The sequence below is a fragment of the Gobio gobio genome (genome assembly GCF_949357685.1).
Source record: "Gobio gobio genome assembly, chromosome: 13".
Classification (NCBI taxonomy): Eukaryota; Metazoa; Chordata; class Actinopteri; order Cypriniformes; family Gobionidae; genus Gobio; species Gobio gobio.
This window is the reverse complement of record NC_137106.1, coordinates 7,811,432-7,827,926: the sequence shown is the minus strand read 5'-3', so window position 1 is coordinate 7,827,926 and position 16,495 is coordinate 7,811,432. Positions and strand designations below refer to the sequence as shown.

The following is a 16,495-nucleotide window of genomic DNA, read 5'->3' as shown; positions in this document are numbered from 1 at the left end:
TTTTTAACCCATTTGTGCCCAAGTTTTCTAAACGGTTTCATGCAAACAGTCATGTTAATAGTTTCCATTTGAACATGTTCTGCATTTATTTTCCCCAAAAATCGTATTTGAATGTGCGTAACTGTAGTTGCCGGTGGGCAGATATGTTGTATGCACCCCTTCAATGTCAAATTTGAATAGGAGGAGAACATTTGGCATCTAACTCAAGCTGCGTCTATCTTAGAATCTTTTGAATATGAAAACACAACAAATACATTTGTCGTAAAGTGGTGGAAAAAAGTGCAGCCATTAAGTTGCCCCAAAAGGGCATTTTGTATCTCAAAGTTAAATGAAAATAAATAAATAGAATGATGAAAAAAATACATCTATAAAAAATAAAAAATCACAAAATAGTCCCATGGTATTATAGCTGACTGTAGTAGGTGATTTCATATAATAATGTAAATGTAAACTCATTCTGTCTGAATTTCCACATTATAATGGAATCGTAAGCTACTAGTCATAAAAAGAATTAGTCCTTGACCGATTAGAGTGAAACGCATCCAAACTGGACGAGGGCTCCTCAATATTTTGGCCCTTACTAGACATAATATCATAAAATATTAACTTTATATATACTTTAAATATGACTAAAATATACCTTATACCTATAACTTTTTAAGATCTACTGTACAGTAGAGATGTCAGTTAAAGGGTTAAGTTATGTTTTAGGTGGGATATTATGAAAGCAAAAAGCACTAAAGACCAAAAACCTTGATATATTAACACGGTATACCCCATTTCCCCATTATATGTACTTACAAGTCATTTGCCTAGTTGCCGGCTTGCCTCTTGGACTTTTTTCTACTAAAAACTATAGATCTCTTGTAAAATTTGTTTTGTTTGGATGATTCTAGAGACTGATGATTATGTAGATATAATATATTAGTAACATGAAAATGACCTTTCTTTGGGAGGGTTTGCCTTCGCCTTACTTCCTGGAAGTAGGGGTAGGAAGTTGGCAGTCTCATGTGACAGGAAGGAAGTGAATACCTTTTTTTTTTTCTTGAAATCCTTTATTTGGTTGTTTGCTTGCATGCCATTGAGACATAAAACATGGATAACATCTAGAAAAATACTTAGAAAAGTAAAATGACAACTATACACTGCGGCAACTATAGTCTTTAAATGGGTTAATAGTGAATTGTGAAAAGTATGGAAGCCACTGAATAAAAAAGGTGATTGAAACTTTTTATCTCACAATTCTGACTTATTTTCTCACAATTGCAAGTTATAAAGTCAGAATTGCGTGATATAGTCGCAATTTTGAGAAAAAGGTCTTTTTTTCCTCAGAATTGGACTTTAAAACTCAAAATTGCAACAAAAAAAAGCACAAGGCCCTGAAAAGTTTTTGAAAATAAACATACATAGATAAATCTCTCACTTACTGAATGTGATCTCACTCTTTGAAGCGCCTGTCAATCAACGCGTGCTGTCGTGTTAAGCGAGGCCTCTTCTCATAGGATAAGGACACGCAGTCTCATGAATAATTAAACCAGGCTTCTTCTCATAGGATAAGGACCAAGCGGCAACCTCCCCCAGTTAGAGCCCTGCACGGGCCTCAAATCTAGGCCCTAGCCAGCCCTGGCCCGAGATGCTCAGGCCCTAGCCCGGCCCGTGTCCGACAGCTCATCAAAATTAAAAGTATCCTCCCTATTGCACATTGTTGCAGCTATTTTTTGTTTTGTTTTTAATGTCAAAGTAGTTATATTTCGTTTCGTGTCTTTATTAAGTTCATTTAGAAAAATATTTGAAGCATTTTTTTTTGTGTTAAATTAAAGTTTGTTTTTTAAAGTGAAGACCAAGCGGCCGCTGGTGAAAAGTGTGTTAACCCAACGCTTTAGCCTCTCAAATCAACACTTGACTTGTCTTCTATAGATATAAAACACTTCAAGCATCACAATGTTAGTTTAAAGGTCCTGTTCTTCGTGATCCCATTTTTCAAACTTTAGTTAGTGTGTAATGTTGCTGTTAGAGCATAAATAATACCTGTAAAATTATAAAGCTCAAAGTTCAATGCCAAGCGAGATATTTTATTTAACAGAAGTTCCCTTTCAAAGCCTACAGCGAACGGCTGGTTTGGACTACATCCTGGTACTTCCTGCTTTAATGACGTCAGTAGAGCAGTTTGATGACTAACCTCCACCCACAAGAATACGCAAAAAAGGGGGCGTGCTCTCGTTGCTCCCTCGTGGAGAAGAGGAAGTGTTGCGTTCGGTTGCGTTTGTAGTGTGTCGCCATGTCGTCCAGACGCTGTTATTTTCATCCCGGAGTCAAATCACCTTTGTTTGGCCTTCAGGGGCTGTACTTTGAGCACATGCATCTGCCCGTTATGGTGAGAGGCGTGGCCTTCCCGGGCAACGTGCGCTAAGCTGCTGTCGAATCACAACACGGGAACCGCTGGCACAATCAGAACTCGTTACGTATTTCTGAAGGAGGGACTTCATAGAACGAGGAAATCCTCAAGCCGTTTTGAGGACAGTGAAAACAGCAGTATACAGATAAGTACATTGTGTGACAAATACAGTTTTTTACACGCGAAACATGAACACGTTATATTGCACACTGTAAACACAATCAAAGCTTCAAAAAATCAAGAAAAACGGGACCTTTAAACGTTTATCCTACTATCACCACCACCACAATAAAAAGGCATTTTTGACCAGCTGAGGCAGGCTGATGCTGCTCACAAACGAAACAGGCTACACAAACTAAACTAATAATAAAAAAAAAAACATGCAGGTTGTCTTGCCTTACACCTCTCCGCAAAATGAATATAAATCCGATCTTCAATTCCCGCGCTTCAAGTCAATGAAAGCAACAGATATGAGCTGCATTTATTCATCAGCTCATTCAAGATCAAAGACCGCATTGAGAACGATCGACCTAAACACTGGTAAGAGCCTTTAGTCTCATTAGTTTTAATGAAGATGATTGTGTTTTTGAGCATCTAAGACGTAGCCTATTTTCAGTTTCACTTGCGGCAGTTTGCGTGTTGGCTTGCTTTACTGCAGCGATGCGTGTAGCATAGAGCCGTCCTCTAAACACTGTGCGAGCCAGTCTTGATAGTCGCGATATCATGGTCTCATGTTGTTTCCACCAGCGCAGCACATCTCATTATTTCTTTTAATTAATGAATGTCTAAAATATAAAACGAGAAGCCTAAAAAAGGCCCGAAGCCCGGCCCGCATTTGAGGTATGACGTGAAAATTGGCCCGAAGCCCGGCCCTAGGGCAGAAATGCAGGGCTCTACCCCCAGTTTCTCTTGAAGCCAAAACGGAAGTGGAGGAGGGGCTTACCGATAGGTCAATAGAAAGCATATTCACACTGTCTGAATAATTCCCTATCCCCTATATAGTGCACTGTCTAATCGTTCCCTATCTGCTATATAGTGCACTGTCTAATTGTTCCCTATCCCCTATATAGTGCACTGTCTGATCGTTCCCTATCCGCTATATAGTGCACTGTCTAATCGTTCCCTATCCCCTATATAGTGCACTGTCTGATCGTTCCCTATCCCCTATATAGTGCACTGTCTGATCGTTCCCTATCCGCTATATAGTGCACTGTCTAATCGTTCCCTATCCCCTATATAGTGCACTGTCTAATTGTTCCCTATCCCCTATATAGTGCACTGTCTGATCGTTCCCTATCCCCTATATAGTGCACTGTCTAATCGTTCCCTATCCCCTATATAGTGCACTGTCTAATTGTTCCCTATCCCCTATATAGTGCACTGTCTGATCGTTCCCTATCCCCTATATAGTGCACTGTCTGATCGTTCCCTATCCCCTATATAGTGCACTGTCTGATCGTTCCCTATCCCCTATATAGTGCACTGTCTAATCGTTCCCTATCCCCTATATAGTGCACTGTCTAATTGTTCCCTATCCCCTATATAGTGCACTGTCTGATCGTTCCCTATCCTCTATATAGTGCACTGTCTGATCATTCCTTATCCCCTATATAGTGCACTGTCTGATCGTTCCCTATCCCCTATATAGTGCACTGTCTGATCGTTCCCCATCCCCTATATAGTGCACTGTCTGATCGTTTCCTATCCCCTATATAGTGCACTGTCTGATCGTTTCCTATCCCCTATATAGTGCACTGTCTGATCGTTTCCTATCCCCTATATAGTGCACTGTCTAATCGTTCCCTATCCCCTATATAGTGCACTCTAATCGTTCCCTATCCGCTCTATAGTGCACTGTCTGATCGTTCCCCATCCCCTATATAGTGCACTGTCTGATCGTTTCCTATCCCCTATATAGTGCACTGTCTAATCGTTCCCTATCCCCTATATAGTGCACTATGAGCAATTCACCATGTAGAAAATAGTAAATGTGTTAACAAGTGACCAGTTTCACTGTTTATTATGTAGGGGGCGGGGTTTCAGATTCTAGAGAGCATTTGATTGGACAGAAAATCCGATGAGATCCTTATTGGCGGAAGTGAGAGACTAAGATTTGAACGCTCATATCTTCTAAATATGAAATGTGTCATTGTTTTGGAGCACCACTAGAGAACGGTAAAGCTAACATATTAATACTAGAAGCCCAAAACACTTCACTTTTAATTTCATAGGGACTTTATTTTATTTTTTATATTCCATGGCAGATGCAAACTTCCATAGAAAAGGAAATAAATGTGACTTTAATTTTCAGAGATATTTAGACATGTCATCTGATGATATAATGATCATGAACACAGGAGTAATGCTAGGAAAGAGATCCCTGCAGTGCCAGGTATTGTTTAGTACACACACACACACACACACACACACACACACACACACACACACACACACACACACACACACACACACACACACACACACACACACACACACACACACACACACACACACACACACACACACACACACACACACACACTGCTTCTGTGGACACTGAGCACAGATTAATGGTGCTGCTGTTTGTTGGAGTGGAGGAACCTTGTTGTCACCTTCAGAATAGTTCAGTTGGCAGATCCTTCTGAAATGGAAAAGATGTCTGAGTGCCGACGGTTTGTACGGACACTGCTGCCACGAGGTTGGCTCTCCTGGCCATCTCCTCCAGCGGCATTGTGGGATAATGCGCCATGTAGAACGCCAGAGCCCCAATGAAGCTGTCGCCTGCTCCCTGTTGAGAATGAGTGGAGTTCAGTGAGTGCACAGAAGAACACACTCGTGACAGCAGGGGGTGCCGTTTTACCTTTCATTGCTAGCAAGTCCAAAGGTTGTAACTTTGTACACAAAAAACAAATCTGAGGCACAAATGGCATCACAGAGAGCAAATCCTAAATAAATATGAAACTACATTGATCCTGATAGTGTTTAATGATGATGATGTCATGGTTTGGCGTTGTGCGAGGCATGGTGTGTGACTTGGGCACAGGTCACAGAGGTCAGTGGTGTAGTGAAGGTCTTCCGCTTGCAGTACGACATGTTGTGTGTGCAGAGTTCGTTTTCTCTCCCACTTAGTCATTTCAGTGTCATCAGTATTTATTTTGGGGTGAATCTCGCATAGCCTGTCAAATATAACCTTGATGCAGTAACACTAATCAGTACTTCCAGAAAAATGCGGCTTTTTTTGTGATTGTTGCGAGCAAAAATCCTTGATTATGCGATACGTTTTCTTAAAAAATGCGATGGAAAATGCGGGATATTTATGCAATTTTATGCAATAAAATTGCGGGAACTTGCAAAAAATGCGGTTTGATGAAAAAGAGAAAAAAAGCACTACATCACAGAAAGTGCTGGGAATATTTAAGTTCTCATCTTGTTTTATTGAAGACCTTAATAAACACATGGCTCAAATTTACAAAACATTGAGTCAAACAAGTTCCTCCAGCTTTACAAAAGGAATATGCTACAACTTCTGAAAAAATGAATAAATAACTTCCTGTTTTACAGAGGTAGCTATACAAAACAGACATTTGAGTGCTTCCAATGCACAAAGTGCAATCTCTTTAAGGGTTAGTTCACCCAAAAATGAAAATTCTGTCATTAATTACTTCCCCTCATGTCGTTGGACACTCGTAAGACCTCCATTCATCTTCGGAACACAAATAAAGATATTTTAGTCGAAATCCGATGGCTCAGAAAGGCCTCCATTGGCACAATGGCACGGTTCACTCTCAAGACCCTTAAAAGCTACTAAAGACGTCGTTACAAAGTCCATCTCACTACAGCGGTTCTACAATAACTTTATGAAGCGACGAGAATAGTTTTTGTGCGCAAAAAAACCCTAAATATCGACTTATATAGTGATGACTGATTTCAAAACATGACATCATGAAGCTTTGAAGCGTTATGAATCAGTGAGTCGATTCATGATTCGGGTCGCGTGTCAAACCGCCAAACTGCTGAAATCACGTGACTTTGGCGATCCAAACCGCTGAATCGACTCACTGATTCATAACGCTTCAAACCGCTGAATCGACTCACTGATTCATAACGCTCCAAACCGCTGAATCGACTCACTGATTCATAACGCTCCAACCCGCTGAATCGACTCACTGATTCATAACGCTTCAAACCGCTGAATCAACTCACTGATTCATAACACTTCGAAGCTTCATGATGCAGTGTTTTGAAATCGGTCAACACACCGGGAAACTGCTTTGCGCGGTCTTTTGCTGTTATTTTTGTTGGCAAATGGGAATTTGCGTGCTTCATGATGGTTTCACCGCTATCTATGGTTTCACCACGGGGTTTGCAGCTTTTCGATGACATTCGCGTCGGGTAATTATTACGTCACTTCAAAACGTTCCCATGGCAATAGGGGGGAAATGGCGGCTCTTGTGTGAAGTAAACTAAAAGGTTTCAACTTTCTGCTAATATATATGACTTTTTTGCAACGAAAATGCGGGGATTATGAAATCATGCAAGCCCCGCATATTTTGCACGCGGAAATAGGCAATTTACGAGGCGAAAGTGCGGCGTATTTGAAAAAATTTGGCCCCCGCATAAATATGCGGACTTTGGCTGATTATGCATTAAATCATGCGATCGTATAATCACGTTTTTCTGGAGGGACTGACTAATGAAAAAACAAACAAACACAAGATTTTCATACATTCTGTTTGTTGGATTCAGAAATATAGTATACATTAATAATATACAGTCAAACCAAAATTTATTCAGACATTATCTCTATTGTTTAGAAAATGGTAATAAAATATGACAAGAACTGCGTCAGAATAAATTCATCTTGATAATGTCGGATAACTTTGATAGAAATGTGTGTGTAACGCATGGGCGTCAGAACCATTGTGTGTGAGTGGGACAAGACCCACCCCCTCTTTACCATCAATTATAGTGGACCCACTCACTTTTATCGTCTGTGATTCAGCACATGTCTGTTTACCTACCCCTAATCGATAAACACTTATTATTAAACACATGTTAGACACTTTATTTCCACTTTTTGAATATTTTTATTAAAAATAAACGCCTTTCCGATCTGATATGTGATGGGAAAAAGGAGAAGAGCGAGTTCAGCAAAAGGCGGATTCCAACCTCAGGTCGATTTGCGTCAACTTGTTGCCATGCGTCTTACTCTTACACTGCTGCTGTAAATGATTCAGTGATTTCAGTAGTTTTGTCTTTCCCAACCAGACATTTAGCAAACAAGGCAGTATATTTGTACTTAACCCTCTGGGGTACTTCGGGTCAAAAATGACCTGAAGCATTTGATAAATAAAAATGGGAAATTGGCAAAAATATGAAAATACAGATTTTTTTTGTGTGCATACAATCTACAAATCAGCCAGGATGCAGAAAAAAAGGACTCAACAGTGAAGAGGTGAATCTCTAAAACATCAAGAGTGTGAGTGTGTCACACACACACACACACACACACACACACACACACACACACACACACACACACACACACACACACACACACACACACACACACACACACACACACACACACACACACACACACACACACACACACACACACACACACACACACACACACACACACACACACACACACACACAGATACTACTTGCTCGAAAGGTAGTGGAAAGAAGTGGAACTTATTTACTCCCACCCCCAATTCATTCCCTTATATTACACCATATAGCTTCTGTCATTGTCTGTTAAATTACTAATCATTTAAGTGATATTATAATATTTTATAAAATACCCAATTACATTATCACCGTCTCAGTAACACAATAATTCAATGTAATAATCCTCATTATCATAAACATTCAAATATGTCCTGGTATTTATAATAATCATGTAATATATAACCATATCGTATTATATTGTTAAATCACAGTTTTATAATAATAACATCAATAACAATAATGACAATAATAGTAATAACAATCTCCACTACATCACAATAACAATACATCATTACCAGTGCTAAGACTAAATTAATATTGCAATTTTGTTGTAAATTACAATAGAGTGGTCATGTATATAATATCTGTATTATTTACTCTCTATTATTTACTATCTATGTAATCATATTTCGCTCTGTTAAAATTATATCACCATTTATAATATAAATATAAATAATAAAAACAATTGTGATCATCACACCGTTTTTATACATTGACAATCACCCCATAATCACAACACCAAGATCCCTCCTTCAGCCTTATATTTTGTCAACTCCATTTCTTTGTATCTTGATTTAAATCGGCAAATGTCGGCAAATGTCACAGTTGGCTTTATTTTGCTATCCTCACTTGCATAAATGTACTATAGTGTCCTGCACACTCTAGTAAAACATTATATCTGGTGTCTGAATAATTTTGGGTTTGACTGTCTATAATTATATGTGGGTGTGCTGTCAAATCTATTAATTGCATCCAACATGTTTTCTTTTATATTATGTATGCATGTATACATATTATAATATATTATATTCAGTATGCATGTTTGTGTGAGTACACACACACATATGTATGCATACATACATGCATACATATAAATGTGTGTGTGTGTATATATATATATATATATATATATATATATATTATATAAACAAAAAATTATGCTATTAATCGATTTGACAGCACTAATATATATATATATATATATAATAATATAATATATTTTTTTATGTTGAATGAAGTCTCTTACGCTTGCCAAAGCTGCATTTGTTTGATCAAAAACACAGTGAAAACCATAATATTGTGAAATATTATTATAATTATAATACTATAACTGTTTGACATCTTTAACTCTTTCCCCATCCTCTTTTTTTTTTTTTGCCAGTCAGCGCCCGCATTTGATCATATTTTACAAAACTTCCATGGCCCTCAGAATATTTTGTTGTATGAATATCTGAACATGCAATATAAATTTTAAACAAAAACACCCGTTGTAATTATCATGCATTCTTTTTTTAAACAACACATGAATGAGGCTAAGTTTCATAGAAAAAAAGCACCAGTTTGAACCGAGAGCTCAGAAAATGGCGTTTTTGTCAAAGACTACATCCAGATCGGATTCAAAATGAGGTAACGTTAGGCAGTTTTGATTTATATGCTGTTATTTTACATGTGCAATTGTGCATAATGCTAATTCATTCTTGTGATGGCTTATTTTTCAGCATTAGTCCAGTCTTTAGTGTCAAATGATCCTTCAGAAATCACTACATGTTGATGTTAATATGCCTTGGTGAGCATAAGAGACTTCATTCAAAACGTCAAAAATGTCATTATTCCAAACGTTTGGGAATTGGACACACAATGCGAAAAGAAAACATTTTTATTTATTTCTTAAAGGATTTTTTTTTTCTTCAAGTAATCGGTATCGCTCCCTAAGCCCCACTTTTCCATCTCCACTTGTATGAATTTGATAAGGACACTGGCATGTTTCCCAATGCCTGCAGGGGGTAGACTGGGATGTAGGGGAGGGGTAATGGCGGGTGTTGAGTTTATGATGGGAAAGCACAGAGGAATGCAGTGATGTGCTCAGATTTAACCGCAGATCGCCCTGTCACTGGTTCTCACAAGTCTACCAGATTACTCATCTCAATGGCCTGCCTCTTAACCATCGATCTCTATTACACACCTCTGACTGTCCCTTCGGCCTCCTCCATATAGCCACAAGGCCAAAGGTCACAGATGTCAAAACTCCCCAACTGACTGATGACAAGAATCTTTTATAAAACGATCACAGTCCACCTTTGCCCAGTTAAGCACTAGTCATGCATGTTGTCTGTTAGGGTCAATGGAAGGCCATGCGGTTAGACATATGGTGTGGTCATGAGGAAATTCTCCTGAAATGTACGTAATGTCTCCACCTCGTTCAGTCAAATGCTAAACCTTCCGTCTGCCTCTATTGCTCTAATAAGACTCTTGCAACAAGCAGAAATAAAGGCAACCGTGATTTTCTTGCTGGAGGTTGCTAAGTGCTTGTATTGTGGGTTATATGTTGCATTCAAGTCCTCCTGGGAAGTTTGTTTTTACGAGTTAGGAAGTCGTGTTTGCAACGTTTCGTCGGAGCAAGATGGCGGTGTACATTCTCTTAATTAACTGCACAGATATACAGCAAATGCTACTTTTAAAAATTGTGGTATTCCACCATGTTTCACACTGACACGCCCCCAACTCAAAGATCGGGCGAAAAGGAAATCCATGGCATTCATGCAAACGACGTCAGCCTCAAAATTCACATTTGAGGTATAAGTATAACGTTCATGTTAATGGTTAAAGGGTACATAACACACAGTTTCTGCCAGTCTTGTGTTAATCTTGAGTACCTATAGAGTAGTGTTGCATCCTTCATACCTCTTCATATCATATTCATAGTCTTGAGTTTGATCAGATTTATAGAAGACAGACACGCTGTTCCTGAAAACAGCCAAACTCGTGGAGGCGTGCAGTGGGCGGAGCTAAAGAGTCACGAGCATACACACACACACACACACAATACATCATGGCATTATCCCTGGGTAACTTTCGATTCACTATACGTTCATGTTGTTGACATTATATGCACTTATGAGTTCGGACACAAAAAATACATGTCATGTCGCTGACCCCTTAACAGGCTGCGTGGTTAGCCTTCAAAAGTGAGAATGACTTCTGACAACATTTGACTGAAGCATGATGTATCTGTAGTGACAAGCAGTGGCTCCCAGACTCATTCTGGTACAGTTTAGATAGAGCTGTCTGTCAATCATATGACACAACTATTAGATGTGGTCAGTCAAAGGCCAAAGTTTGTTTTACATTACAGCTCTACAAACTGCGAAAACTTTAAAGGTCCTGTTCTTCGTGATCCCATTTTTCAAACTTTAGTTAGTGTGTAATGTTGCTGTTAGAGCATAAATAATACCTGTAAAATTATAAAGCTCAAAGTTCAATGCCAAGCGAGATATTTTATTTAACAGAAGTTCCCTTTCAAAGCCTACAGCGAACGGCCGGTTTGGACTACATCCTGGTACTTCCTGCTTTAATGACGTCAGTAGAGCAGTTTGATGACTAACCTCCGCCCACAAGAATACGCAAAAAAGGGGGCGTGCTCTCGTTGCTCCCTCGTGGAGAAGAGGAAGTGTTGCGTTCGGTTCGGTTGCGTTTGTCGCCATGTCGTTCAGACGCTGTTATTTTCATCCCGGAGTCAAATCACCTTTGTTTGGCCTTCAGGGGCTGTACTTTGAGCACATGCATCTGCCCGTTATGGTAAGAGGCGTGGCCTTCCCGGGCAACGTGCGCTAAGCTGCTGTCGAATCACAACACGGGAACCGCTGGCACAATCAGAACTCGTTACGTATTTCTGAAGGAGGGACTTCATAGAACAGGGAAATCCTCAGGCCGTTTTGAGGACAGTGAAAACAGCAGTATACAGATAAGTACATTGTGTGAAAAATACTGTGTTTTTTTACACATGAAACATGAACACATGTTATATTGCACACTGTAAACACAATCAAAGCTTCAAAAAAACACGAAAAACGGGACCTTTAACCCTCTGGTGCTCTTCATTTAGGGGTTGCATTGGTTGTCTTCCCGGTCATAAGTGACCGGACACCTAAAAATTAAACTTCCTCCACCCCAGTAAAACCTATGTAATTTATTTTTCTTCAATAATATTTTTTCTTTTTAATTTTGTATTTTGAGATGATTTGATGGTATTTTTTTATATTAATGCAATAATTATGGTTTATTTTTGCCATTGAAAATTATGCAATTTTTTTTGTTGTAATTTTTATTTTTATTATTGCAGTATTTCAGGTTAAAATAGAGACTAGGCCTTCAAAATATTTTTTTTCGAAGGCAGATTAGCGCCCTCTTTTGGAATCATTTAAGAAATCATGCAACCATGGGTGTAATCACTAGAGGTCTCTATGGAGAATTCCCTAGTTCTGTTTTGAACACATTTCATGATTTTTTTTATTTTTATGGATTTGAATATATATTTAAAAAATCTCAAAGACTATTTATTATAAAGTTTTAGATTTTTTTGTTTTTGTTAGAAATTTAGATTTTTTCTGTGAATTTGTGTTTTTGCAGATTTCCCATTAATTTCCTATGGTGTCATTTTGGACCGAAGAGCACAAGTGGGAGTATTTTTTTTACGACCACTTAGCATGCCCGAATCATGACCCCTATTTTTTGTGTGTTTACATACCTAATGCTAGAAAAGTCACCATATTATCACCATAGTTTCATATCATTCTGATAAGCTGTAATTTTTAAAAATTCAAAATGTGGTTCATAGGTTCAGTTTTTCATAGGTGTGTGTGTGTGAGTGGATGTGTCAATATCACACTCTTGATGTTTTAGAGTGTCACCCCTTTACTGCCGTGTACTTTTTTTCAGCATCGTTGTAGATTGTACACACAAATATTCAGAGAATTTTTGTGTTTTTGCCGATTTCCCATTCATTTCCTATGGTCGGTCATTTATGACCGAAGACAATGAACGCTACTTTTTTTTACGACCAATTAGCATGCTCGAATCATGACCGCAATTCTTTTGTGTGTTTACATACCTAATGCTAGAAAAGTCACCAAGTTTCAGATCATTCCGATGAAGCAGTGATTTTTAAAATGTCAAAACAGAAAATGTTCCGGTCAAAAATGACCGAAGAGCACCAGAGGGTTGATGCAGGACAAATTACGTTCTCCAAAAAAACTTGTTTGTAAAAGTCCAAATCATGACACAAATTAAACATGAAATAGAGTTTACAACCAATCTTACGTCTGTGTTTCCAAGTGAAAAGATATTGAGAAGAAATATAGTCTTGATTTTATCCAATGGGATTCAAGTAGATGATGAAAAGAGTCCTATGGGAATAGAACCATGTGGTTAAAGGGGAGGAGTTTTGAAAAGAAGAGGGATTTGTGACATCCACAAAGGAATTATTCACATTTTTCTTTGGAATAATGTGCACAGACGATAAATGTTGTGTTAAGGAAATGAACAGGACTCTGAAAAGTCTGCAAATGTGATTCTAAACTAATATCTACAGTAATTTGGTGTTAGTCCATGATTATGGCCATTGGAGCAAAAGCTTGGGAAAACATGGTCACAGTTGGAAGAACATTTTATCACAACAATGTCCATCTGCAATTCCACTGGTTAAATCATTAAAAAGGCTACAAAAGCAATGAATGGAGTGAATGACTCGCCGGTGACGTGAGCACGACATCCGACGTCCAATTCCAAACGAGATTAATGAGTCAAAACATAAAGATTTCCCAACACAAATTGTTATTCAGTTGCTGTTTAGACACCATCAGGATTTCCAAAAGGTTGGCGTATCATATGCTGAAGCTTTAGTGTTGGTTGACGGTCAAATCTCTAATCTTTTAGAAACACACTTGGGGGTCTGAGTGGTCATCTTGCGTCATCAAAGCACATGTTGCTAGGACATGGTTTCCCTCTAAAGAATGGCGGCTGTCCAATGCCGCTCAGTGTGGGTTCTTCTTTGTGGGTTTCACTTACAGTCTTTTGGTGTGATGACATCAATGTCGGCTGGAGGCATGCAGTGCTTTCCGGTAAATCCTCACCGCCGTCTCCTGTAAAGATCCCTGTGGTGGGTCCTCTATGTCTCTTTTCATGGAGGTGAAGTTTGTCTGATTGTGATTGTCTGAAATAACTACAAGCCATGCTGTTCTGGAATTGGGTTGACATCCAAATGCAAGAGCGCAGGCCACCCACAGTCCGTGCTGTAGGTGTGGGTACTCGGTCGCAGTGAACACACACACACGCGCGCACGCGCGCACGCGTAGGCTACAGATAGGATGGCTTTCTCATGAAAGGGTTGGTCAGTGTTGGATTTATGAAGGCCTTTCTAAGATTAATGGAAGAAAGGGAATGCTCTTAGAACTGGTGTGTAGCCACACAGAGGGAAACTGCTTACTTTCCCTTCCAGATTTACAGTAGTGTTTAGCCGTGCTTTTCATGTAGTGCCATACCACATGGCTTTTGATGTGACGTGAAGCTGTAAAAGTGCCAAAAGATCCTTTTAACCTGAGACTGCTTGGTGTCCAAGAGAAAGGAATCCTTGATCAAGAGTACACACCGGTATGGTCCATTTCAGATGTGCGTAATGTCCCCTTAAGCGTGACAGATGCGACCCACTCACTGATTTTCAACTCAACTGCTGAGTTAATAGTCCAACCAACTCTCTTCACAACCTCTAGGAACAACATAAAGATGTGAACTCCTTTCATTGCTTTGGCCTGACTAATACACTAGCTCTTGTGAACGCATAACTCCTCCCTACCTCCACTTGACAAGCCGTACTGTCTGCAACCTAACAGCTATTTGGGCGAAACGTTTTTGTGGCATTCTCTCCTTCCTCTTTTCCTCAGCAAATGCAAAGGAGCCCATCGCTACGACACCAATTGTTCTCCATCATGTTCAAATCCACGTGTATGTTGGTTATACTATTTTCCATTTTTAAATATAATTTACATTTATTTTACACACTTAAAGCATTATGAAATATCGAGTTATCACCTTCAATATCGTGTATCCCTAGTGCAAACTGAGCCACATAAACAAAAAGACTGCGTTTGAATTCATGTAATACCAGAGCTGAGCTGAGAGAGTCCATTCCACGCCTATTCTCTGAATAACAGGGGTTGTTTAGTATGAAACACTGAGATTTGGTGACACTGCAGAAAACCCTGGATTCAGTCCAAGGAGCAAAGAGCAACGCTGGGCTTCGTGACTCACACTCCGAGAGAAGCCCCGTACACATTAAAACCTCATATTGAATGTTCTTTAATGACTAAAGATAGTCCTCACAAATAAACACAGTCGCCTCGTACGGTTAAAAGATGACGGCAGATCTCTCTTTGGTCTTAACCGGAAGTGATATGCCATAATTCTTTGAGAATAAGCTGATGGAAACATGCCTTGGTTCTGTCTAGCCGACCGTTGAGATAAAATCTGGCACTTGGCCCCATTCCCTCCTCCTGGTTTTTAACAAGTGGGGGGAAAACAGAGTTACTGGAAGAGGGATCAGGGCATCCAAAAGAGTTAAACAACTCAGGATTTATGGGTCATCAAAGTGCGCGGGAACAGGCCGACCGCCACGTGGAGACCACAGCCAGGCGGACTCCCGCTGAGGGGATCACAGCTAAGCACTGAGTCACCCAGAGAGAGCAGGGGAGCCAGGATGAGACTGGACATCACATGATGAGCTCTATATATCTGAGGGCAGGGCCTAAAACAAACTTTTTGCCAATGGCCAGTGACTTAAGAAAATGTACCGGCCATGAATCTGTTTTTGCAGTTATTACACCAAAATTTAGATACCAGTGAAAATTCACAATTTTCTATTGCAATTGCAAAACCACAGCTAAAACTACTAGCCTAACTAATATGGCAGCGTCTCTCTACTAATAGTGAAGCTGTGGGTTTTAATAAATAAGAAATACACTATATTGCCAAAAGTATTGGGACACCCCTCCAAATCATAGAAATCAGATGTTCAAAATCACTTCATGGCCACAGGTGTATAAATCAAGCACTAGGCATGCAGACGCTTCTACAAACATTTGTGAAAGAATGGGTCTCTCTCAGGAGCTCAGTGAACTCAAGCGTGGTGCCGTGATCGGTTGCCACCTGTGCAATAAGGAATAATTTCCTCACTACTAAATATTCCACGCTCAACTGTTAGTGGTGTTATAACAAAGTGGAAGCAATTGGGAACAACAGCAACTGGTAGGCCACAAATCATAGAGCGTGGTCAGCGCATGCTGAGGGTCACAGTGTGCAGAAGTCGCCAACTTTCTGCAGGGTCAATAACTACAGACCTCCAAACTTCATGTGGCCTTCAGATGAGCTCAAGAACAGTGTGAAGAGCTTCATGGAATGGGTTTCTATGGCCGAGCAGCTCATCCAAGCCTTACATCACCAAGTGCAATGCAAAGCGTGGGATGCAGTGGGGTAAAGCGCGCCGCCACTGGACTCTAGAGCAGTGGAGACGTGTTCTCTGTCTGGCAATCCGAT

At 39.6% G+C, this 16,495-nt stretch overlaps 1 protein-coding gene across 2 annotated transcripts in view; it reads right to left on the bottom strand.

The window, feature by feature from the left end:
• Nucleotides 1–4,609: 4,609 nt before the first annotated feature.
• The window catches only part of rbks (ribokinase), a 49,983-nt gene continuing 38,097 nt past the window's right edge, over nt 4,610–16,495 (bottom strand). For both annotated transcript variants that reach the window (XM_079832478.1, XM_079832477.1), the window contains exon 9: nt 4,610–5,183. In XM_079832478.1, the coding sequence (XP_079688604.1) occupies nt 5,010–5,183 (174 nt within the window). In that variant the 3' untranslated portion in view covers nt 4,610–5,009. The remainder of the gene's footprint in view (nt 5,184–16,495) is intronic.